Below are 22,578 nucleotides of genomic sequence, written 5' to 3' on the forward strand. Positions count from 1 at the left end.
AAAAAAAAAAAAAAAAAAAAAGACACTGGTGGCCTGGGGGTTCCTACAGGGCAGCGCTGCCCTTGCACCTGGACCTGAACTTGAGGATCTCTACCGCCACCTGCTGGACAGGCTGCTACCAACAAGACCTTGAGGAACAGGGAGGCCTTGGGAACCAGGGCTCCGAATCCCAAGAGGACAGACGCACGGGGCTGATGACACGCCAAACTGGGTTTATGCTGTCACAAGGGCCTGGAGAGAGGGTCACCTAGTCTCTGTGACCCGGAGGCAGCGTGCCCCACAGCGGCCACTCAACAGTGGCCACCAGGTGAGGTGCACACTGCTGTCCTGGATGGTCTGCGGCACTCGCAGTCATGGCCCCTTCTGCCCCCTGGCTGTGTCCACCTCTCGTCCTCCTGGTGACACGCTTGACAGATGCCCCTCCTCCTGTCCCCTTTCCTACTTGTCTCTTGGTGTCCAGCGGCTCTAATTCCTTTTACTATTTCAATTTTTTTGGCCTCTTCCTCTGTCCTACAAACCACTTCAGCTGGTGGTTCTTCTACTCCTGATATTTAAGTTTTTGCTTGATTTTTGTCTATGGGACAAGATAAAAGCCCAAGGTCATCATTCTGCCTGGGACGTTCGGGGGTCCCAGCCCCCTGCTGGGGAGGCTCCTCTCTCCCCCTGGTGGACGGTCTTGGCCATGTCCTTCTCAAAAGCCAAGAGACCCTGAAGCCAGGCTTGTCCCCCGACCTGCGGCCTGTGCTGGGCCAACACCAGGCCCTCGGGATTACGGACTGGGGCTGCGCAGTGAGTGCGCGACTCAGGCAGCGACAGTCCCCAGGCTCTGTCCTCTGCCAAGACTGTGGTGGCTACTGTGGGTCCCCTGCATCTCCTGGTGGGTTTTAGGGTCACCTGTCGGTTTCTGCACAGAAGGCAGCTGGCCTAGTGGGGCCCAATGAGTAGGTGTGGAAAGAGGGTTTGATGACGAGACCAACTGGTGACACCATGACACAGGTCTCATGGCTTCGCCCATCTTTCTACAGTTCAGAGGTGGCTTTCTCAGGGCCTGGGTGGCTCAGACAGTGCTCACCCTGTTAGTACGGCCCCAGGAACCCCTGCTCACTCCACGCAGCCCTGAGTCTGACCCAAGCAGGCTCCAGGGACTGAGGGAGGCTTGGGGGACGGGGGACCGAGGGGCAGGAGGGCCGGCGAGCAGAACGGCTTTACTTGTCACAACTAAGGAGCAGTGAGCTTTGGGCCCAGCAGCCTCCGGGATGCCCAGGTCCTGAACACACTTGTCAGACGGCCGCTGTGCACGCAGGTGTGTGTAAGGGACAGTGTGACGGCAGAAGCCCGTCAAGGACTTCCTCGTTGGCCTCTTATGAAGTGCCCTTCCCTGGTCTCACCATGGCAGTGTGACTCTGTGCCACCAGCTCCAGGGTCCTCGTGGGTGCTGGATCATCCTGTCCCCCGCTCACCGTCCCCCACCTGTGCCCGGTCAAGGGACCTGGAAACTGGATCCCTAGAACGAAGGCGCAGGGATTCGCAGGGTCTAGGAACAGGACCTTGGATCCAGGTCACGGGTGGGCATGGACCAGTCCCAGGCTCCTCGGGACCCAACTTTATATGGGACCCACGCTTCTCCTCCTCCACAGCCGCACAGCTGCAATCCCAGGGACCCTAACTGGATCAGGGCTGCGTGAAGGGACACAGGGAGCCTCCACCTATCAGAGAGGAAGGAACCGCCCCACTGCCAGCGGTTCTCGTCCCACCCCCTTCTGTCCCTCGGTGGGAAATCCAGCCTGGAGCCCAGGCCTTCCAGGGACAGTACAGGAGGACAGGAAGCCCTGTCCCTAAAGCTGGGTCCCCTCTCTGAGAGGAAGACGCCGTCCACAGCACACACCAAGCCAGAATGCTTTCCGAGGTCATGTCACTTGCTTGTAATAGGATATCATCTCATCCAGAGTTTCAAAGGTGACCCTGGGGGGTTGGGGTGGGCCTCCAGGGGCAGAGGAGGACGGTGACCGTGCGGAGCTGGGCTCCTGGCTCTGGCCAGACTGCTGCCCTGGGTCACCCAGTGCTGGTCCAGGTCTGTTCCACGTCTGGCCACTGAAAGCACCAGTTCTCTTTTGACCCACAAAGTAATCCGATGGCGGGGCAAACTCGGGATCTCGCTCGGCCCGCAGGTCTGACTGTCTCTTGGACCAGTACCCAAAGGAAAATTCTGGTGACAATAAGAAAGAGTACTGTTAGAACCGACCGGTGAACCCGTTAGACTCAGAGTTATTGTTTTACAATCGTTGTGCATCTTTTTCTTTGGTACCAGGGATTGAACCCCGGGGTGCTACACCACTGAGCCACATCCCCAGCCCTTTTTATCTTTTATTTTGGGACAGGGTCTTGTTAAGTCGCTGAGGCTGGCCTCGAACTTGTGATCCTCCTGTCTCAGCCTCCAGAGCTGCTGGAATTACAGACATGCTCCACCCTGCCCTGCTCAGTTATTATATCTGTATTTTTAAAAATCACAAATTCTCTGAAGAACAAGGACAGCAACAACAAGACCGTATTATATAATATATGCAATAAATACTCGCAAGAAGTCAGGCTAAGAGAGGGGAGAAACGACTCCACTACACTCCACGAAACAGAGAACGTGAAGACTGTCAGACATGGGGAGGCACTCCACACCCAGACACAAATCTTGTCCTTACTGAGTGTTTGAAGGTGTGAAGTGGGCTACACACACACACATGCGCGCATGCTCTCTCTCTCTCTCCATGAGGGCTTTGTGGGTACATCCTGGTCTTTTCCCAGGATGTTTTCTAGCTGTGTTCACAAACAGCTGGTGGCGAGCATGCCAAGATCAGTGTGAGGGTCTGGGTTCCTAAGTCTCGAGGGACCCTAAGACCCACCACGGAGCTGGGCGTGTGGCTCAGCGGAGGGGCATGTGCCCAGCACGGAAGAATGAGAAACAGAGCGAGAACCCCCAGGACCCCACTTTGATAAAAGCAAAACCAGCACAGCCCACCTGCCGCCTGCCCGGCCTCGCTTACCCTTCCCTCTGTCCCACTCGCGGACGTGCGGCACTCCGGGCTTGGTGTCCTTCCTCTCCTGGATGATGACTTCGACTTTGCTGCTCTGGGTGGCAGGAGGCGGAGTTGGCCCAGGTTTTGGTTCTGGAGCCGGAGACCCGATAACAGCTGCGTCTGTTTTTTGTAAGGAAACAAAGTCCTCATTATGACAACAGAAGAACCAGACATGCCACTCCTGAGAGACAAGGGGCACTCAGGACTTACAAGCTTCAGCTCAGCAATGTCCCACAGGGGTCAGACCCCAGGCAGGGTAGACACGAGTCTCTGTCCCCACCACGTCTCTACTGCACAACTGGTGATCTCAGGACCAGAAGAGCCCCAAGTCCTCAACCCGAGTCACACTCCCAGCACAGCAGCGGAGGCTGGGGGTGCAGAGCGGGACCTGCTCCAGGCTGCGCCATTCGGGCCAGATTTTAAAATTTTTAAATGAGACGATTTCTGAAAAACACTGCAGTGACCCTTCACAGCTGGGAATGAGGACATTCAGGACACACAGCAAAAAAGCAGGCAACACGAAGAGCTCACCCTGCACAAAACTACGACACCCATATGAAAGTTTTCAGATTTCTAGATCTTTCTGGTGTCCTTTCAGGGCTAACTGAGGTTTTGCTCAGATGTTAGAAAACGGCTCACTGCAGCCCGAGGTCCCTCCCAGGAGCCTTTCCCAGCCCCCCTGCCCCCCCTGCAGCCTGTCTGCCCTGGGCCTGAGCCCTGCCTGTGGGGTGTCAAAGCACAGGTTCCGGGTGACTTCTGACCCACGTTCCTCAAGAGGAAGCGGCTCCCCTCTCCTCCTGGCCCCTTCCCTGGGCTGATGGGGAGCGGGAGCTGGGGAGAGCTCTGGCCTCCAGGACAGCAGGATGCGGAGGACCCCCTGGGGCAGAGCTACCCTGCAAGCCCCTCACCCGGCCACCTCTAAAGTACTAAAGGGAGAAACAGGCCTCTGTCTTCTCTGCCCCACAAGGGTCCCCACTGCAGTAGCTCAGCTCCAGGAAGCTAGTGGGACAGCACTGAGCAGCGCAGCCGAGGGATGCTGTGCCCCCAGTGCCCAGTCACCAACTGCTGCAGCACTGTTTTTCGGTAAGCTGTCTATATTCACGTCTCTGAAGTTTTATTTCACTACCAAGTTTATGAATGAATTTGAAAGCCAGAGGATGCGGGAAAGGCCCACTCACACACTGCTGGTGAGCCTGCAAACAGGGCAGCCAACATGGAGACTGCTCAGAAAACTGGGAATGGAACCACCATGTGACCCAGCTGTCCCACTCCTCGGTCTATACTCAAAGGACTTAAAAACAGCATACTATAGGGACACAGCCACACCAATGTTTACAGCAGCACAATTCACAACAGCTAAACTATGGAACCAACCTAGATGCCCTTCAACAGATGAATGGATAAAGAAAAGTGTGGTACATATACACAGTGGAATATTACTCAGCCATAAAAGAGAATAAAAGTATGGCATTGGCAGGTAAACGGATGGAGTTAGAGAATATCATGCTAAGTGAAGTCAGCCAATCCCACAAAACCTGAGGCTGATCCATAAAGGGGGAGGGGGCATGGGAGGATTGGAGGGGTAGGGACAAAGGGGAGGGAGAGGTGGGGAGGGGGTATAGGGGCAGGAAAGATGGTAGAATGAGAAGGACGTCATTACCCAGGTACACGTATGACTGCACCTATGATAGGACGCTACATCATGTACAACCAGAAAAGTGAAAAGTTGTGCTGCAGTTGTGCACAATGACTCAAAATGCATTCTGCTATCATTCTGCTGTCATATGCGCGTAATTAGAATGAATTTTAAAAAGTACTACAGCCATTAGTTAAAAAAAAAAAAAAAAAAGATGTCTAAAAGACAAGGAGGAAGTGTGAATGTTTCCCCATAGAGGCCTAATGAACACACTTGCCCTGGTTTAAGAATGACACATACAGTGCACTTGTACGAATATGTAACAGCAAATTCCCCCACCCACACAGTCGGGTGTGCTGGGCGTTGGCCCAAGAAAGGGCTACACACGCATGCACTTATCCACACGTCACGTGGACCCCGTAAATACGCACAATTGTTTGGTATATTTAAAAAATAAATTTAAAGTAAAAATGTTAAGTCCATGATAACATATATATAAGCCTGACTTCACTTTCCCTTAAGGTGCTTTCCTTTGGGTCTTGGTGACTAGCCCACCACGTTAGGAGGCCGCCCAGTGAATCCTCTGTCTGCTGTGAGAAGTATCTCAGTGTCATCTGCATCACTCTGGTCACACACTGCTCGTAGCAGGACCCCCAAGCTGCTGTTAAAGGCTTAGGTAAACTGAGGCTCGCTCCCCACAGCAGCCCTGCGGGGGGACGCAGACGGAACCAGCTTCCCCTCCTGAGGGTCAGAGCCCTGAGCCGCGCGCTACCTGGGTCGCCCTCTTCCGTTCCGTCGTCTTTTGACTTCTTCATCTTCTTTTGGCGCAGCTTGGCCAGCCTGGCTTCCAACAGAGCCTTCCGCTTTTCTTTTATGTTCTCCCGTTTGATTCTCTGATCTGTTGTCTAGAGAAAAAGCCAGAAAATGATTTTTTTTTTGGAGTCAGATTCACAATATTTCTTTCCAAAAGGACGAAATAGTTTTCTTCTAAGAACAGACAGACTCATTGGTTCTCACAGCACATCCGAGAAGCTACCATGGGGACGCTGAGAATGAAGACCTAGGAGGTGCTCTTGTGAGGACTCTCTGGGGGCTGGGGTCACAGGCACAGCGCTGGCCTGGCACGTGGGAGGCCCTGGGTTCCATCCCCAACACCACAGGAAAATAAATAAAATAAAGGCATCTGTCCACACACGACTACCAAAAACAGAAAAAGAGAATAACTCTTAAAAGTCTTAGGAAGTTTAAGAAGAACATCTTGAAACCAAAGGCCGAATGTCCTCCCTGACAAGTGGACGCTGCCCGCATACCTGCTCGCGCAGCGTCTCCAAGGTCTTCATCTGCTTGCTCCTCAGCTCCTGGTCTCGGGCAAAGGCAAAATACCCAACGCCCAGCTGCCGGGCCTCTGGAAGGAGTCAGTGAGATGCAGAGGTTAGACTTCCCTGAGCACCAGACGATGCTCAGACCAGATTTCCCAACCACACCAAAACCTGTGTGCTCTTTGCACAGGTGTTTTAAAATGTTCCATTTTTTTAATGCACAATTAAGCCGAAAAAAAAAAAAAAAAAACAAAGTTGGAACTACTTTTTATCTTGTTTGCAAAGATGCGTCCACCTCCAGCCACAGCTGTACATAACAGCTGGGTCCACAGACGCTGCAGGAGGGAGACGTTCTCCATGTGAGTGTCCCCTGGGCTCTCGCGTGGGCAAGGGGCATCACTCCAGGGCAGGGTCTTCTCTGCCAGAGCGACCACCTGTGAATGCTCCCCGTTACACCTGCCCCCAGGCCACGATCTTAGAAAGTGGCTTGAAAAGCTTCAGGGACCAGGAATACCGTTCTCCCGGATGTCCTCGTAGTGCAGGGGACCCACGGGCCGCTGCAGGGCCTCCCGCTCCTCCTCCTCCCATTGCTGACGCTGCAGCTCCTTCCTCATGTCCTCGGACAGCAGGGTCTTCTCGTTGGCAGGACTGACGAAGCTGGGGGGCACACGGCACAGTAAGGCTCGCTGCAGGTCACCCGGGGGCGGCCCTGCTGGAGCTCAGCGGCGGGGACCAGGGGAAAGCAGCACTGTTTGGTAGGAGGAACTGGGGCCTGTGTGCATGGCCGCCAGGGACACAGAGCTGCCCAACACTGCACCCAGGGGGGCCTCCTGTCCTGAGGTGGCCGAGGTTGCCGCTGTCCTTTCCTGTGCAGAGCCCAGGCCTGTCCACAGGATGCCCGAACCTGGGGGTGGGACGAGGTGGCGTTTTTCCTAACACTTTTTATACAGAAGTGGCTCATGGAAGAAGGACTCTGTTCCCGGATGTTTTAGCAAGTTCGATCCCATGAAGGGAAGGGAGTGATGGGGCCTTGAGTTTAAAACCGAAAGACGATCAAAGGGAAAGCAAATCAGCCAAGGCTGCCCACCCCACCTGCCTGTGGGTGAGTGAAGGGGTGTTAGTTCCCAGGCCCCATCTCCACCACGGCTCGCCTGTGGGCCTGCCCTGGCCTCCCTCTGCACTGGTCACTCTGCCATCAGCCCCCAAGCTCCACCAGTTCCTGTCAGTAGCTGCGACACACAGATGATCAGAGCAGGTGCCCACAGCGGCCTTCACCACCTGGGAGGCTGAGGCAGGAGGACGGCTGCGGACCAGGAGTTCAGGACACAAGGGAAGACTGTCCCTGAGTGTGGGCCACGTATGTGTGGGCAGGCCACCTACTGGACACCTTCACTAAGTGCTCTGTGAAGGAAACAGAGACGGCCACACAGAGCCTCTATGACTATGTACCACCTAACGCAGGGAGGTGGCCGCGCGGACCTGGCCAGGGGTGCCGAGGTACTCACAGTCTTCCCTGCAGGTTCCTGTCCATCTCCAGCAGACCCGGCAGGTCCTTCCTCATGCAGCGCCGGGATCGCCCCAGAGAGTCCACGTAATCCACCCTGAAATCAGTGACAAGGCGGGAGAAGGCATGGCACCCCGGTCCCCAGGTCAGGGAGGTGGAGCCGGCGAGGAGGGGACGCAGGCTCAGCCACCACCGAGAACACGCTTCTTAACACTGGCACGCGACGGGCTGAGGCCCAAGGGCCTCCACCAGACCTTTCAGTTTCAGAGGCCACAGGTGACACTCCGCCTCTGGTTTCAAAGGTGACTCTCCCACCGAGAAACCTGCCCCGCCACCTGGGAACCCACTGCATGTTGTCGGGTGGTCACAAACACAGCGTCAGCATCCCGTGACTTCACTTTGTCCCCTGGGTCCCCACTGCCCATTTCCTTAATTCTTCTCGAGTCTGACTTTTATTTCCTTTATTTCTTCCAACGGGGACAATTCTTCCCAAGGAGTCAGAAATTGCTTATCATATGTCATTGTGTTTTCTGGGCTTTAATTAGCAGGAAACCGAACAATTCACCTCTGTCCTGGTCTCTGCCTGGTCTAGACGGTGGGGACAGGGGAGCAGGGCGGGAGGGAGATGCTGACATTTCACCCACGTTATGACACGTTCTCCCAAGAAGTTATGGGCAGGGGGTGTCCCCGGCCTTCAGCAGGGCCCTGGGCGCACAGTGGGACCTCAATGAGGACTAACTGGTGGAACCATCAGGCTCAGACTCCATGGGCCGGGCTTTCTCCGGCTGGCCATTCCCTTCCTGGCGGGCAACACTGATTTTGATCAATGGCCCCTGATTTAGAACCCGAGGGTCTGGACTTCCCGTCTGTGGCCCCACCGCTGATCCAGCGGAGAAGCAGATCCTCCGACTGTAGAAAGCAGCTTCTTCCGCTTTTCTAATGAATGGGAGGGAAGACAACCGGCCAGATGGTCTGAGGGATTATTTACGGTATTTTGGGGGGAAGATTTTCCACCACCTGGAACTTAACTCCTCAGAGGAGTTTCCAAGCAGTTGGATTCTGGAGCTTGGTTTAAAAACAAAACAAAACACAAAGCGTCAGAACTGCTTGCGGTGCGTCCTCCTTCACCACAGGGTGGCATGTGACACTGCGCGTGCCCCCAGAGCTCTTCCATCCACTGGCAAATCGCTCGTGATCACAGAGGCCTTAATAAGCCAAAGGTCTACAGGGGACATCAGTGCTTTCAAGGGTCTGTTCTGCTTCTGAGGCCGCCAGCTCAGACCCCTCAAAGCAGAGCAGGGCGGCGGTGGCGGCTGTCAGATCAGCGGTCCCTCGTCCCTGAGCAAGCCCTGTCCTGGGCCAATGAGGGGAACCAAGGGTGACTCCAAGGACGGTTAATGTCACTCCGTCTCCAAAGGACTCTGGGGAGGATGACGCGCGGGCCCAGGAGAGGCCAATGCGATCAGGCAGGACCCAAGGACGACCCTATGTCTTCTTGGATGTTTTCCTGGCAAATTTCAATCATAACTTAAGATCCCCCAAAGCAGGGAGTGCATTAAGTGTTACCCAAGTTTACAGGAGGGACAAATCACTTAGATTAGCAATGGGGACGAAGGGCTGTGACAAAGGACGGGACCCTGTCTTTTAGTGTGCAACTACCTACCCCACACCCAGCCACCCAGCTAGGAGTCCTAGACAGTAGAGATGACGCCTGTTTTATCCCAATAAAATGCTACCTTGGGCCGAGGGCGGAAAATCGCTAACGAAGGCCACCCACCGACTTCCCCGGGCAGCTGGTGAGAACTGCCCGCCCCCCCCCAGTGCAGCCCCCTGAGGCTCAAAGGCAGGACAGGGGCAGGGTCGGCCAGGAAGGGGTCAGAGGTGCCCGGGGTCCTCAGGCACTGCCCAACAGGGCTCCTAATGACAATGTCGTAGGCAGAGACTCCACCACAGTGGGATTGTCATTCCAGTCTCTGTAAGAAAAGCCTGGGCTCTGTCCCCACCCCTTCACCTACACGGAGGTGGCACCCAGAAATCGCCCGTGACAAAGCTCCCCAGGCGCCTGGGGGCCTCTGGAGAGCAGCACCCAAGTGGCCCCGGTTGGCCACAAAGCAAAGGTCACACACTGCAGCCTCCACCTTACAGATGAGGGAACTGGGCCTCCGAGGTCAGAAAGGTGACTGTGGTCACACGGGCAGCAGCGGGTGGCAGTGGAGCTGTCCAAGGCCACAAGGCCCAGACCCCATGGCTGGAAAATGACATGGCCACAGCGGGGCTTGACTGGGGGCTCCCGCTTCTGCCTAAACAGCTCTTCGGTGTCAGGGAGCAAAGTGCTGAGGACGTCCCCAAGCACCCCTGGGCCTGGCACAACGCTGGATGACAGCAAGGGCTCGGTCGTCACATGTGATTGCTGTTGTCTCTGTGGGAGCCACTGCCTGACCCCTGTGACACACTGACCACCCTCACTTAAGAGGGGTCTCCAGTCAGAGGCGCGGTGGCGCACACCTGTCATCCCAGGGGCTGGGGAGGCTGAGGCAGGAGGATCGTGAGGTCAAGGCTAGCCTGGACAAAAGTGAGGCCCTAAGCAACTCAAGGAGACCCTGTCTCTAAATAAAATGCAAAATAGGGCTGGGGACAGGGCTCAGGGGTCGAGTGCCCCCAGGTCCAAGCCCTAGTACTAAAACATAAAGGGTCCAAAGACAGAAAACCAACACACAGCACCCCCCCCCACACCCACCATTCTTCACCAGGGTCCTGGGGAGGAGGTATGTCTCTCTCTGAGAGACGCTCGTCGTCCTCCTCGTCCCTCTCGGCCGTGTTCCGGGACTCTCTGGCGGCACCGGATGCCTCCATTTCCCTGCGCTTGTCTATGATCTTCTGGGTGAAGTCCACGAGGTACAGCTCCTCCACCTCCTCGTCTAGGACACAGGGACAACATTCAGGCCTCGACGTCACAGAAGGGAAGCACCCAGGACCCTGTCCCAGGTCATCGGGAGGCTCCACTGCCCCTGCCAGCTCAGCAGTCAATGCCCCCACCCTGGGAAGGTCACCAAGGCACAGAGGTGCTCGCCCCTGACGGAGCTGGGAGCAGGACATGGGAATCGTGGACACACACAGAAGCTGCAGTTTCCTGCCAGGCGTCTCAGGACGCCCTGGGGACGCCACAGCCCTGCCTTTCTCAGGCCATCAGGTGAGGATGGGGACCATGCTCTGCTACAGGCCCCACACACCTCCCAGACCCAAGGCCGCGTCCCCTGCCTCACACAGGGAGAGGACTTCTTTTCCAGCCAGTGGCCTTGGCGTTCAGACAGGCCCAGGCGCGCTCTGCAAGGCACACAGGGGGCGGTGATGTCCACCCGCAGGGCCTCGGTCACCGAAGACTAGAACACAGGGACAGTCACGCAGCCACCCCGACATTAACTTAACCCAGGACAGCTCCTGCGTGCACAGGTTAAGGGAAATGCCACCGTGCTGGGTTTAGGTCGCACTTAGGAGAGGCAGCGGTGACCCGGGCCAGCCCTGCCTGCCCCCTAGCTACACCCGGGTCCCAGGCTGGGCTCCTGCTGGCCAGCCCCTCCCTCACCCATCTGCTCCCCGGACCCTGCAGAAGGCTCTGCTCCAACTCTGCACACCTTAGGGGGCACCCCATGGCCCCCCTCCTCCCCGATAATCACCCGGCCACAGACCCACGGTCCCTGTCCTCTGGGAATGGAATGTACACTGCCCCATAAAAATCTGTCCCACTGCTGGCTAACTCTGAGCTGGACTTTCTTTTTCTGGGGGTCTGAGGGAAGGGTTTTATTATCACTACTTCAAAGCAGCCGTAAGCACGACGTGGAAATATGATTAAAAAATACAAGGAGCCGGGGGCAGTGGTGCTCGCCTGGGACCCCAGCAGCTCAGGAGGCCAAGGCAGGAGGATCATGAGTTCAAAGCCAGCCTCAGCAATGGAGAGGCCCTAAGCAACTCAGCGAGACCCTGTCTCTAAATAAAACACAAGATAGGGCTGAGGGTAGGGCTTAGTGATTGGGTGTCCCTGAGCTCAATTCCCCTGGCACACTACCCACCAAAAATTAAAAATCAAAATAGAAAAAAGAAAAGAGAACCCTAGGGCCTGGTATGACCACGACTCCACCCTGCCTTTCCCCTGCTCAAACGCAGCTGTGACTGTAGGTAAGTAAGGGAGGCTCATTTAGACTTTATATCCTGACTGTGCCTGGTCCTGCGCCCTCTTTCTCTACCTGGGGACATCTGTCCCTGAGGGAAGACACTGAGCGGCTGGGCTCGTGCTGGCTGTCTCCCCCCAGCACCCTGCACAGCACCCACAGGGCAACCTGGAAGTCGCTCTGCACTGTTCCTGTGCCGCCAGAGAAAGCAGGATTTTCTTAGTTATTTTTATTTGTTTATTTTTGGGGGGTGCCGAGGCTTGAACCCAGGGCCTCCCGCAGGCGAGCCAACGAGCCCCAGCCAGCCCAGCCCCAGCCCAGCCCTCTCACTCTTCTAATAGTAACAAATAAAGTAATAACTCAGAATCAATTGGTATAAATAAACACACTTACCTATAAAGTCTCCTTTAGTCATTTTTTCATATAACTTGGCTTTTTCTTCCAATTTTTCCCTGGGAGAAAAAAAGACACAAGTATTAGAAATGGCCTCCCAACTGTCCCTCCTGGTGAGGGGCCACCCCCTCAGCCTGACAGCTGCCATCTGCCCAGGAGGCCTGGCTAACGAGGTGGCCACAACTAAAGGCCAACAGGCTGAGCTAGGACAGCCCCACGGCCCTAAGGACATGTGTCCCAGTGTCCCAGGACCTTACACCTGGCCACAGCAGCCCCTTAGTGAACATGGGACTGAACGAATAAATGACAAGGTCCCACTACTCAACCTAACTGCTAACGCAACCGAAATCCACAGCAAACGAGACGCCTGGGAACAGAGACATCTTCTAGTCGTGGATGGTGGACAGGAGACCAAAGTGGAGACCAAGCTTTATGCATGGCTGCTTTAGACACGGCCCTGGCCTCTCATGGATCTGAAAACCAACTTCTGAAGTCTATTAAAAATACAATAACGGGGCTGGGGCTGGGGCTCAGGGTAGAGCGCTCACCTCGCACGTGCAGGGCCCTGGGTTCGAGCCTCAGCACCACATAAAAATACATAACTAAAGGTATAAAAAAATTCTTTAAAAACCATGATGATGTGGGTGCCGTGTGCACACCTGTGATCCCAGCAACTCGGGAGGCTGAGGAAGGAGGATGAAGTGTCGAGGCCCGCCTGGGCAACCCAGCAAGGCCTCATCTCCAAGTACAAAATAACAACTGAGGGATGGAGCCGGGGGGTGGGGCGTCCTGGGTTCAACCCCCAGGACCTCGAGAGGAAAAAGAAAAAAAAAAGATCAAGTCTGTTTGGCGGAGGGCATGAATAATGGATGGGGACACATTTGCTAATAAAGAGCAGACGACAACTTGGCATTTCGGTGAAGCAGCCTCTCTGCTCAGATGGACTCGGGTGACATTTATTTTTCGCAGGCGCAGGCCGGCTGGGAGGGCAGGCGGATCTTTAATCCAGAAACACTCAATGATAGGAAAGCACCCAGAGGTCACCTGCTCCTCCTCTTGAGAATGACCTTCATCACAATGGGCCATTTCATTTCTAATGTCATCCGGAGCCTGTGAAGTCCTGGGTCGCTGCTGTGACAAGCTACTGACCTTTCTGGGCCTCAGTTCCCCCGGACAGACGGAGAAAGGAAACCCAAGGCTACTGCCTCCCAGGTCGTCCTGGGGATCAGCCAGATGCCACACGCACAGCCCTGTCGCCCTGGAGACGGCCATGGTCCAGGGCAGGAGGGTCCCCTTTGACTTCCCACAGGCAGCAAGTCCCCACCACAGGCCTCCCACGGCCACGCTCTGTCCTAGGAGGACACAGCAAGGCCCACTCCTGCCCAGTGGCTCTGGTCTGGGAGGCGTGGTGCAGTGACTGGGCCCTCACAGGCTGTTGGTGTCGTCACCAGACAACTTCAAAAAATCAAAACAGAACCCCAAGGTGTCAAGAGCCCAGAAGCAGGTGGGATGCTAACTCAGGGATGGTGGCCAGGGGACAGCCCTCTGAGAGTGACCAGTAAGCCAGAGGAGGCCCAGCACAGGGTGATGGGGCAGGCAGTGCGACCAGGCAGGGCAGGACGCAGGTGAGGGCACAGTGCCAGGTGGGAGCAGGGTGGCAGAGGGAGCTAGGAGAGGGAGGCAGGGGACAGGAGGTCCAGTGCAGCCAACGGTGGCCCACAGCTGTGATCCCAGTGAGCCAGAGGGCCACGTTCAAGGGCAGCCTGGGCAGTCAGTGAGCCCCCGCCTCCAAATAAGGAATGAAAAGGGCCGGGGCTGTGCTGGGGCAGGGCACCCGGGCTCCACCCCCAGGACCAAAAATCAGAAAAATGTTTGGCGCAGGAGGTGACAGGGTTGGGGGGCAGGAACGGTCTGCCAAGGACAAAGGAGGCCAAGAGAGAAATGGCCGCTGGACTCTGCCAAGGAAGACGTTGGTGACTTTCAAGAGCAATTTCTTTGGTTGAGGATGGAAGATGGGACCCAGAGTGTGAGAGGAAGGGACGCTGCGCCTGCCACCTACCGCGCACCAGAGACCACCTTGCTTCACGGTGTGCCATCTAACGGAGCTGTGACCCACCCCGGGGAGGAACCCGGATGGCCCTTCCTGGTTCTGAGCCCCGGGGAGGAAACATCCCACAGACCAGGGAAACCGGGGCCTTGGGTGAAAGGCACAACCACGTACAAGACAGACTCTGCTGGAGCACAACAGGGCAAGGTCTCGGCACCTGTTTCACAAATCAAAGTCCTGAGCACATGTTCAATAGCAAAAGGACGTCGCAGTGGCCATACCGTAGCTGGGCACGGGGCACATGGCTGTGGTCCTAGTGGCTCAGGAGGCTGAGGCAGGAGGATCACAAATTGAAGGCCAGCCTCAGCAACGCAGCAAGATCCTGAGGAACTTGGCTAGACCCTGTCCCAAAATCACAAAAAACGGCTGGGGATGTGGCTCAGGGGTTAAACTCCCCTGGATTCAATCACTGGGACCGAAAAATTTCTAAAAATTAATATTATAAAAGGCCATGTCTTTAAGTGAAGCCTGTGGTCAGCTGCAGACAGGCCAAGCACCATGAAAATACGCCCCCAGGTGGGCTGACATCCTGCCCTGAGTTTCAGAGCCACAACAGCCAAGCAATCCAGTAAGCACTGCTGGCGACTGTAAAGGTCTTTGTTTTATTTTTAGTATTTTTATTTTATTTTGGTACCAGGGATGGAACCCAGGGGTGCTTAACCCCTGAGCCCCGTCCCCAGCCCTTTTGATATTGTACTTAGAGACAGGGTCTCCCTGAGCTGCTTAGGGCCTTGCTGAGTTGTTGAAGCTGGCCTCCACCTTGGGATCCTCCAGCCCCAGCCTCCTGAGGTTCTGGGATGACAGGCGTGAGCTGCCACACCTGCCAACCATAGAGTCTTTGTCACCCAGTGTGTCCAGAACCACAGATGACCATCGGGGCAGACATGACCACCTGGGGCTCTCTGAGTTAAGGGGAACCCTGTCTCTTCTTTGCAGATGTCTGAATGGAAAAATAATTAAGACAGAATCAGAAAAACCATCATTTTGAAACTGTCCGTGTACTAACTGAGGAGCACCACGTCTACCAGCAAGGACAGACCATGGCGGGAAAACAGGACACCCAGAGTCTCCAGTTTCCCACCTCAGGCTACGGCTGACTAGGAGCGGGGACGGGCACCCTCACAGTGCAGATGTGGCAGACCTACCCTGACCTGGTGACCAGACTCACCACCACTCAGGATGGTATCCAGAGCTTCACCAGGACCCCACCTGGTCGGGCACTCAGCAAAGTCAAGGGCACAGCACAGAGAGGGGACTGCGCTACAAGGAGGGGTCTGAGAGGTCGGAGCAAAGGCGACGGGTAATCCCGGGATCTGGCATCTTTTTAAAACATCACAGGACGTGACTGTACTAGGAGAGCTGTCAGGATCAGAAATACAGACCAAAATGGACTGCAGAATCGATGGCACCATTTCACATGCTGAATTTCTCGGGCAGGACAAGTTAGGTGCTGAAATATTCAGAAGTCCAGTCTCACACTAGGGCGTGGGGGCGGAAGAGGGGTGGAAGGGGGGGGGGAAGAAAAACCAGCGAGTATTCCAAAGGCCCCTACAGCCTCCTTGCTCACTGTGCTGGTCTGGGGGCAATCAGGGTCTCGAAATGCCAACGTCATGCCACCTAGAACCCAGAACCACACTACGGGGACTCCTTTTAAAAACCTGTGGACAGGGCCAGGCACCGTGCAGCACACCTAGCATCCCAGCTAGTCGGGAGGCTGAGGCAGGAGGATCCCAAGTTGGAGGCCAGTTTGGACAACGTAGTGAGACCCTGACTCAGAATAAAAGATAAAGGATTGGGGACACATCTCCGAGGTAGGGCCTCCCTGAGTCCAATCCCTGATACTGTGCAAAAGCAAAGAAACCAACAAACAAAAACTTGTTGATGTTATTAGTGTCTATCAACAGTCCAGGGAAGGACTCCTCTTCATCTTTTAAACCGAGACTGTGTTCTATCATTTTGTAAAACAACAGATACAAATGCAGATTATATTCTTTTTAGAGGAACAGTCGGACCTCCATATCCAGATCCCACATCTCCACACTCAACTCACTAGGGATCAAAAATATTCAGAAAAAAATGTCACACTGTGGCTGGTGGGCACTGTGCGGTTAGTGTCTCTGTGGAACGTGGACAGAACTGTTTCTTGTGATTTTTCCCAAGCTTGTACAGAGTCAGCACTACTTACTCCACAGTCACATCGTCTTAGCAAACACTCTACCACAGTCAGCAGGACCGTGAGGCTTCTGTGTGAATATTTTGTCATTTTACCTAAAGGCCTCAAGCACCCTTGGCCGTAGGTATCTGCAGGGACGGGTCCTGACACCAAGGCCCCCTGAATGCGTTGGCACCCACAGTCCACAGAGCACCTGGCTAGGGGGACGCGACATCACATTTGGAAATCAAGAGTCAGATCTGAACGCTGTCTGGTGGCCAGGGTGACCCCGAGGCCTCCGCTCTCAGCCCCACGCACCTCGCCCTGTCCAGCGTCTTCTGCTCCTCAGCCCTCTGTTCGGCATCCTTCTCCGCCCGGGTGGAGACTCCTGTGTTCTGCTTGCTCCAGATGCTGGGTTTCTGGAGGGTGATTCAAAGAGATCAGAAACGCCACCGACCCCGGCCAGAGCAGACCCTCAGCCATGCAGCTCAACAGGAGGGCGACGGGGCCAAGGCTTCCCTGAGAACCTGAACAAGCCACAGCGAAGTGTCCTTTTCTAAAACAAGCACCAATGAGGCAGAGTGGACAGACTGACAATGTGCTCCTACTGATTTCTATTTCAGTGTCTAATCCATCTCATGCAGGTGTCTAAATACAAGACAGGGGTCTTGCCCCTTCACATCCATATGCACAGAGACCACCGACACCTTCTAAACCCTAACACAGCATAATTACCCCAGGTTTGGGACCAAGGCAGACAATTCGGTCTTATTTTTACCTTATTCGTTGTCTTTGGTTTTTCCCAAACGCCAGAATCTTTCAGGTGCTTTTCTTGCTTGAATTCTTCTTGTTTGCGGAAGAGTTCCGCCTTCAGATCCACCAACTGGAATAAACCACGAGGTGAGCGGGAGTGTCCCATCGGCTCTAGCACGCGACAGGGTTCCTCCGCGATTGCAATTCCCAAAGCAAGACGTCGCTCCCCCTCCAGGGACACGCAACTCAGGGCTCAGACGCAGAATCCCACGCCAGATCAGACCCCTCCCCCCAGCTCTGCTCCAAGTGCATTTCCAGCCTGACTTTCCAAACTCCTGGGCACAGGGGGAGGGGACAATGCAGGGCAAGACATAAATGACGTCGGCGTCATTTATAGATTCAGACTCCACAAGCATCATGCAGCTCTGCTCCAAGTGGTGCTGCCATTGGCTTGTCCCCATGGTGGCCTCATTTCATCACCATGACAAGTTACCATCCTACAGGGGACGGTCTGTGGTCAGCCACTATCTGACACTTCACTAAGTGCTGTCACTGTCACCGCTGAAGAGCAGGTAGCAGCCGTCAATCAGACAGGCTCCCTGCCTCCAAGGGCCTACGATCTAATGAGAAGGGCAACTGACACTGGCTCAGCCACCACAGCCCACCCTGAAGAAAAGGACATAATGACAATTTCCTTCCTAAGGGTCCAGGCACAACTGCTTATATGCGTGGGCCTGTGTGCAGCAGATGTCCACCACTGACTGGCCTTTAAGGAAAATAAGCACAACGGAGTTCAATGCTGTCTGTTTTGGAAGAAATCAATTTAAAAGTGACTTTGGTGAGGATTTTAATAATGCAGAGGACAGGCTGGGCACGCAGGGCGCACACCTGTAATTCCTGCAATGTGGGAGGCTGAGGCAGGAGGACAGCAAGTTCGAGGCCGGTCTCAGCAACTTAGTGAGACGATTGTCTCAAAATTTGATAAATAATAAAAAGGGCGGGGGATGTGGCTCAGTGGCAGTGTCCCCCAGTACTGGGTGGGAGCCACAGCCAAAGGGGCCCCAGCAAACTTCCAGCTGCCAGCAAACTTCCAGCTGCCGGCTGATGATTGGCTCACAGCGGCCCCAGCAACATCTAGCTGATTGGCTCCTCTGCCGTGATGCTCATTGGGCTGTTTCCCTGCCCTTTCAGACCACGGAGCTGCTCATTGGGGGACTTTTTTTGGCTCCGCCCACGTGACCCAGCCAATCGGCCTCAAGAGCAGGAGGATTGTGGGAGGTGGAGAGAGGCTTGTGTGGGAGAGAGAGGCTTGTGGAAAGCCGGTGGTGGCAGTTGAGGCTCTGAGGGTTTTTCCTGAGAGGCTGTTTTGTTTGGCATGTGTGGTTCTAAAAATAAAGTTAGTTTCTTTTGACAAGTGGCTCCTGATTGTGCCCAGCCAGACTGCGGCACCCAACAAAGGACAGTTTCCTTCAGGACCTACTGTTGTAAATTCTTAAAGACAAAAAGGGGGAGGGAAAGGAGAAATACTGGGGAATTATATCAGCCTAACTATATTGTGATGTTGTATGCGAGGACAAACATGTGACACTATTGTGTACAACTACGATGCACCCATGATGAACGGGGAGAAAAAAATTTCACTTTATCTTTAAGCCTTCTATTTTTTTCTTTTGGTACTGGGGATTGAGCTCAGGGTCACTCGCCCACCCAGCCCCATCCCCAGCCCTGTTTGGTATTTTATTTAGAGACAGAGTCTCACTGAGTTGCTCAGAGCCTCGCTAAGTTGCTGAGGCTGGCCTTGAACTCACGATCCTCCTGCCTCAGCCTCCCCAGCTGCTGGGATGATAGGTCTGCACCACTGAGCCGGCTCCAAGCCTTCTGAATTACATCAAGTGTTCACCACCTCGGTTTCCTACTCTACAACTTCTTTCAAATTTTAAAAGAAAAATGTTCAGAAAATGATCAATTCCCAGATGGCATTTCTACTATCATCAGGGAACATTTGATGACTTTAAAGTGACTTTTAACATTTATACCTTTTTAAATTGAATTCTATTTATTTATTGGTACCAGGGATTGAACCCAGGGGTGCTTAACCACCGAGCCCCATCCCCAGCCCTTTTTATTTCTTATTTGGAGACAGGGTCTTGCCGAGTTGCTTAAGCTTGGCTAAGCTGCTGAGGCTGGCCTCCAACCGGAGATCCTCCTGCCTCAGCCTCCCCAGACGCTGGGATGACAGGCGTGCGCCTTTCCAAGCTGTCAGACCTCACAGCTCCCGCGCAGCACATCCCGTGGGGACCTTGACCCATCAGTTTCTTCTTGCTGCTATAACAAGCTAACCCAAATTCAGTGTCTTAAAGCTACATGGATTTATTCTCCTACAGTTCTGGAGGTGGCAATGGGCCTTATGAGGCTGGAAGTCACCTGTCCCTCTGGTACTGGCCTTCTGGAGGCCCTACCAGAGGGTCNGCAAAGGGGCACGACGACGCACGCTCCCACCCCCCCACCCCGGGGGACGAGGTGACAGATGCAATGTTCTGGAAAGAACGAGCTGGCCCCTGGGTTGGAGAGTAACCCCAAATGGGGATCTGCGTGCAGGGCAGGGCCAGGCCGGGCTTCCTTGCAGAGGGACACACGCTGGCCATCCAGGTCCCCGCGGTGGGGGTGGGGATGGGGGGACCCGGCCTGGCTGCGGCCCAGGGAGGCCCGGGGATTCCCAGCCCTGAAGAGTCGCCCGGGTCCGGGTGCACGTCACGGGGAGAAGCCAGCTGAGGACCCGTAACCAAGGGACCTGTCCCTGTCCCCCGGGCGGGGAGAGGCCGGTCCGGGTCCCGGTGAGCGGAGCGCCCAGGTCCGGGGCCCGGAGCGCAGAAACCCGCGAGGTCGGGAGGCGGTGCCCGCGGCATTACGTCACACCCGCACTCACCGAGGAGGCCGTAACGTCCAAAGGCTTTTTCCTCCGGTCCATGGTCACTTTCAGGGTCTCCGGCGCCAAGACGTAGCCCTCCGGAGCGCTCCCAGGCCTCCTAAGGCCGCCCGAGCGGCAACCGGAAATGCCTTTGACTAGCGACGCCGAGTTTCCGACGTGAGTTTCCGACCTCGGCGCCATCTTGAGGACGTCAGTAGGCGGTGCGTACTGTGTTCACCGCCATTTGGGGAAGGTCAGAGGGAGCCCAGGGGTTGAAGAGGGCGGAGGGTATGAAAGGGCGGGTGTTCGACGCCATCTTGAGAAGGGCGAAGTATGACTTTCATTGCAATGGAGGCCATCTTGAGTGGGGAGGGTTGGGTGGTGGAGGTGAAGGGGCGCCATGTTTAGAAGGGTGAAGCAAGCGCAAGCATAGCAAAAACGAAGGTGGATTCTTGAAACTGGGAAAACCCAGTCTTCAGCTCACTGAAGACCTGCTGTATGTCAGGCACCGTCTGTTAATTAATTAATGTTAATTAATTCTCACAAAACTCATGCCACGTGGGAAATGATGGTGTTGATGTTAGCAGAAATCATCACTAACCTGCATGCAGTGCTTATTCTGTGCCACTTCACATATTCAAGTTTATAAGAATATAAACTCCAGAAGGTGGCTTCCTGGGTTGGAATCACTGGGAGGGACTCTCTGGAAACTTCTCTGGGACACCCAATAAAACTGGAATGGAGGAGACACTTTGTCCCTCTGCTCTCCGAGAGGACCCACTCTCTCCCTTCCAGCCTCTGGAAACTGGAAAAGACATAGAGATGGACCCTCTGGTAGGGCCTCCAGAAGGCCAGTACCAGAGGGACAGGTGACTTCCAGCCTCATAAGGCCCATTGCCACCTCCAGAACTGTAGGAGAATAAATCCATGTAGCTTTAAGACACTGAATTTGGGGTAGCTTGTTATAGCAGCAAGAAGAAACTGATACAAACCATAACGACTGTAACAAGAACATTTCACCGCACATCAGGGGTGTAGATAACTCTTCACCTGGATTGTTTTATTTAATCCTGACAATCCCAGAGGAAGTGCTACTGTCCTCCATGTGAACCAAAAAAAAAAAAAAAAAAAAAAAAAAAGGGTCCAAGAGGTTAAATGACATGCTAGAAGCCATTTCCCAGCTACCAAGTAATGCATCCTGAATCAATGAACATCTCAAACACACTGAGTTAATTATTTGCAAGTTATTTACTTGTGGAGAGGGGAACTAATATGGACTGATTTCTTTGGAGGATGCAAGATCCGCCATGATGTTCTGCTTCACCTGGGGCCCAGAGCTGCGGAGTCAGCCGTCTAGGGACTGAGACCTCCGAAACCGTGAGCCCCCAATCAACTGCCCTCCTCTCCATGGCTCTTGGCAGATCTTTTGGCGTCGAAAAAGCTGACTGAAAGGACTCGAGTTTAGCTTTCTCTGCAGAATGCGTGGGGCAGGGTCCCTGGCTGACAACCTCCCAGTTCCCTGTACAGATTTGCAAAACCGCCGTGATCACCACCCACGCCACAGAAATTGCTAGAAACCATCCACAGAGTCTCCCTAAAGCAGAACAGCTTACTCTGGAATGCACCAGAATGTTCTCCTGGCACAACCACCAATTTTTTTTTTTTTAACATATCCACTTTTTTTTCCAACTGTTTTGCTTCCAAGCATGTGGGTCTCTCTGGAGTTGCCTTCCTCTACCAAGTACCGAAATTGTAAGGCCACCGTGGGGGACACTCCTTTGTGGGCCATGGACTCTTGGTCCCAGGATGTGTACCAAAGCAGCTTAGCTCGAAGATAGACCCCTGTGTCTCTGCCTCTCAGGTTGTGTTAGCTTTGCACTCCATCAATTCATTTCCTCCACAACTGTCCTGGGGGAAGTGGGAATGTTAAGCAACTGGTCTCTATTTCTGCAAGGAAGGACCTGGCATGAGGTCGTGTCAGACAGAGGCTACGGAGCAGGTGAGGCAAGCTAGAACTGGAGAGGCCTGCTGAGACTGCAGATCTGGGACAAGAGGACGATCACGGGGCTTCCCCTGCAGGCCACTGAGGATGACAGAAGTACTAAGAACCCTGCAGCCTCCAAAGACCTGGCAACGCCGAGCGCAGTGGCGCACGCCAGCAATCTCAGCGAGTCGGGAGGCCGAGGCAGGAGGATCGCAAATTGGAGGCCAGCCTCAGCAACTTGGTGAGACCCTGTCTCGAAATTAAAAAAATAAATTAATTAAAAGGGCTGGGGAGGTGGCTCAGGGGTAGAGCACCCCCGAGTTCAATCCCCAGTACAGGAGGAGGAGGAGGAGGAGGTGGAGAAAGAATTCAAACAACTTACCACTATTCTTCCAGAAAAAAGAAGTCTGCTGCTCACCGTGTGCTCCTCGGCCCTTCCCAGGGGACAGGGCTCCTGGATCTCTGTCCCCTCAGTCACCACCTTCTCTGTACCCTACCTGCTGTCCCCACCCTTCATGTACCCAGAGGTAGAGATAATCCAGCCATCAGAGAGGAGACCCTCCTGGAGAGGGAGGGGGAGGGGGAGGG

General features: G+C 54.6%; 1 protein-coding gene across 1 annotated transcript; it reads right to left on the bottom strand.

Annotated features, from left to right (window-relative positions):
- Positions 1–1,898: 1,898 nt before the first annotated feature.
- Ccdc174 (coiled-coil domain containing 174) lies at positions 1,899–20,175 on the bottom strand. Its single transcript, XM_015495059.2, has 11 exons — positions 20,025–20,175; positions 17,124–17,228; positions 16,664–16,764; positions 12,087–12,145; positions 10,265–10,445; positions 7,529–7,624; positions 6,538–6,680; positions 6,015–6,109; positions 5,477–5,609; positions 3,036–3,188; positions 1,899–2,206 (listed from the first exon to the last, which is right to left on the bottom strand). The coding sequence occupies exons 1-11, from the start codon at positions 20,064–20,066 to the stop codon at positions 1,908–1,910; spliced, it is 1,407 nt and encodes a 468-aa protein (XP_015350545.1). The 5' UTR covers positions 20,067–20,175; the 3' UTR covers positions 1,899–1,907.
- Between the last annotated feature and the right edge of the window lie 2,403 nt (positions 20,176–22,578).

This window comes from Marmota marmota, unplaced genomic scaffold, assembly GCF_001458135.2.
Source record: "Marmota marmota marmota unplaced genomic scaffold, marMar, whole genome shotgun sequence".
NCBI lineage: Eukaryota > Metazoa > Chordata > Mammalia > Rodentia > Sciuridae > Marmota > Marmota marmota.

What these genes read in the sequence shown, in the direction of transcription:
- Ccdc174 (XM_015495059.2), bottom strand. Translation starts at nt 20,066, where the DNA reads ATGGACCGGAGGAAAAAGCCTTTGGACGTTACGGCCTCCTCG. An exon ending in AGGAACCTGCAGGGAAGACT is followed by an intron (nt 6,681 to 7,528) that starts GTGAGTACCTCG and finishes TGTGCCCCCCAG; the next exon opens with CTTCGTCAGTCCTGCCAACG. An exon ending in AACGGAAGAGGGCGACCCAG is followed by an intron (nt 3,189 to 5,476) that starts GTAGCGCGCGGC and finishes TACAAAAAACAG; the next exon opens with ACGCAGCTGTTATCGGGTCT.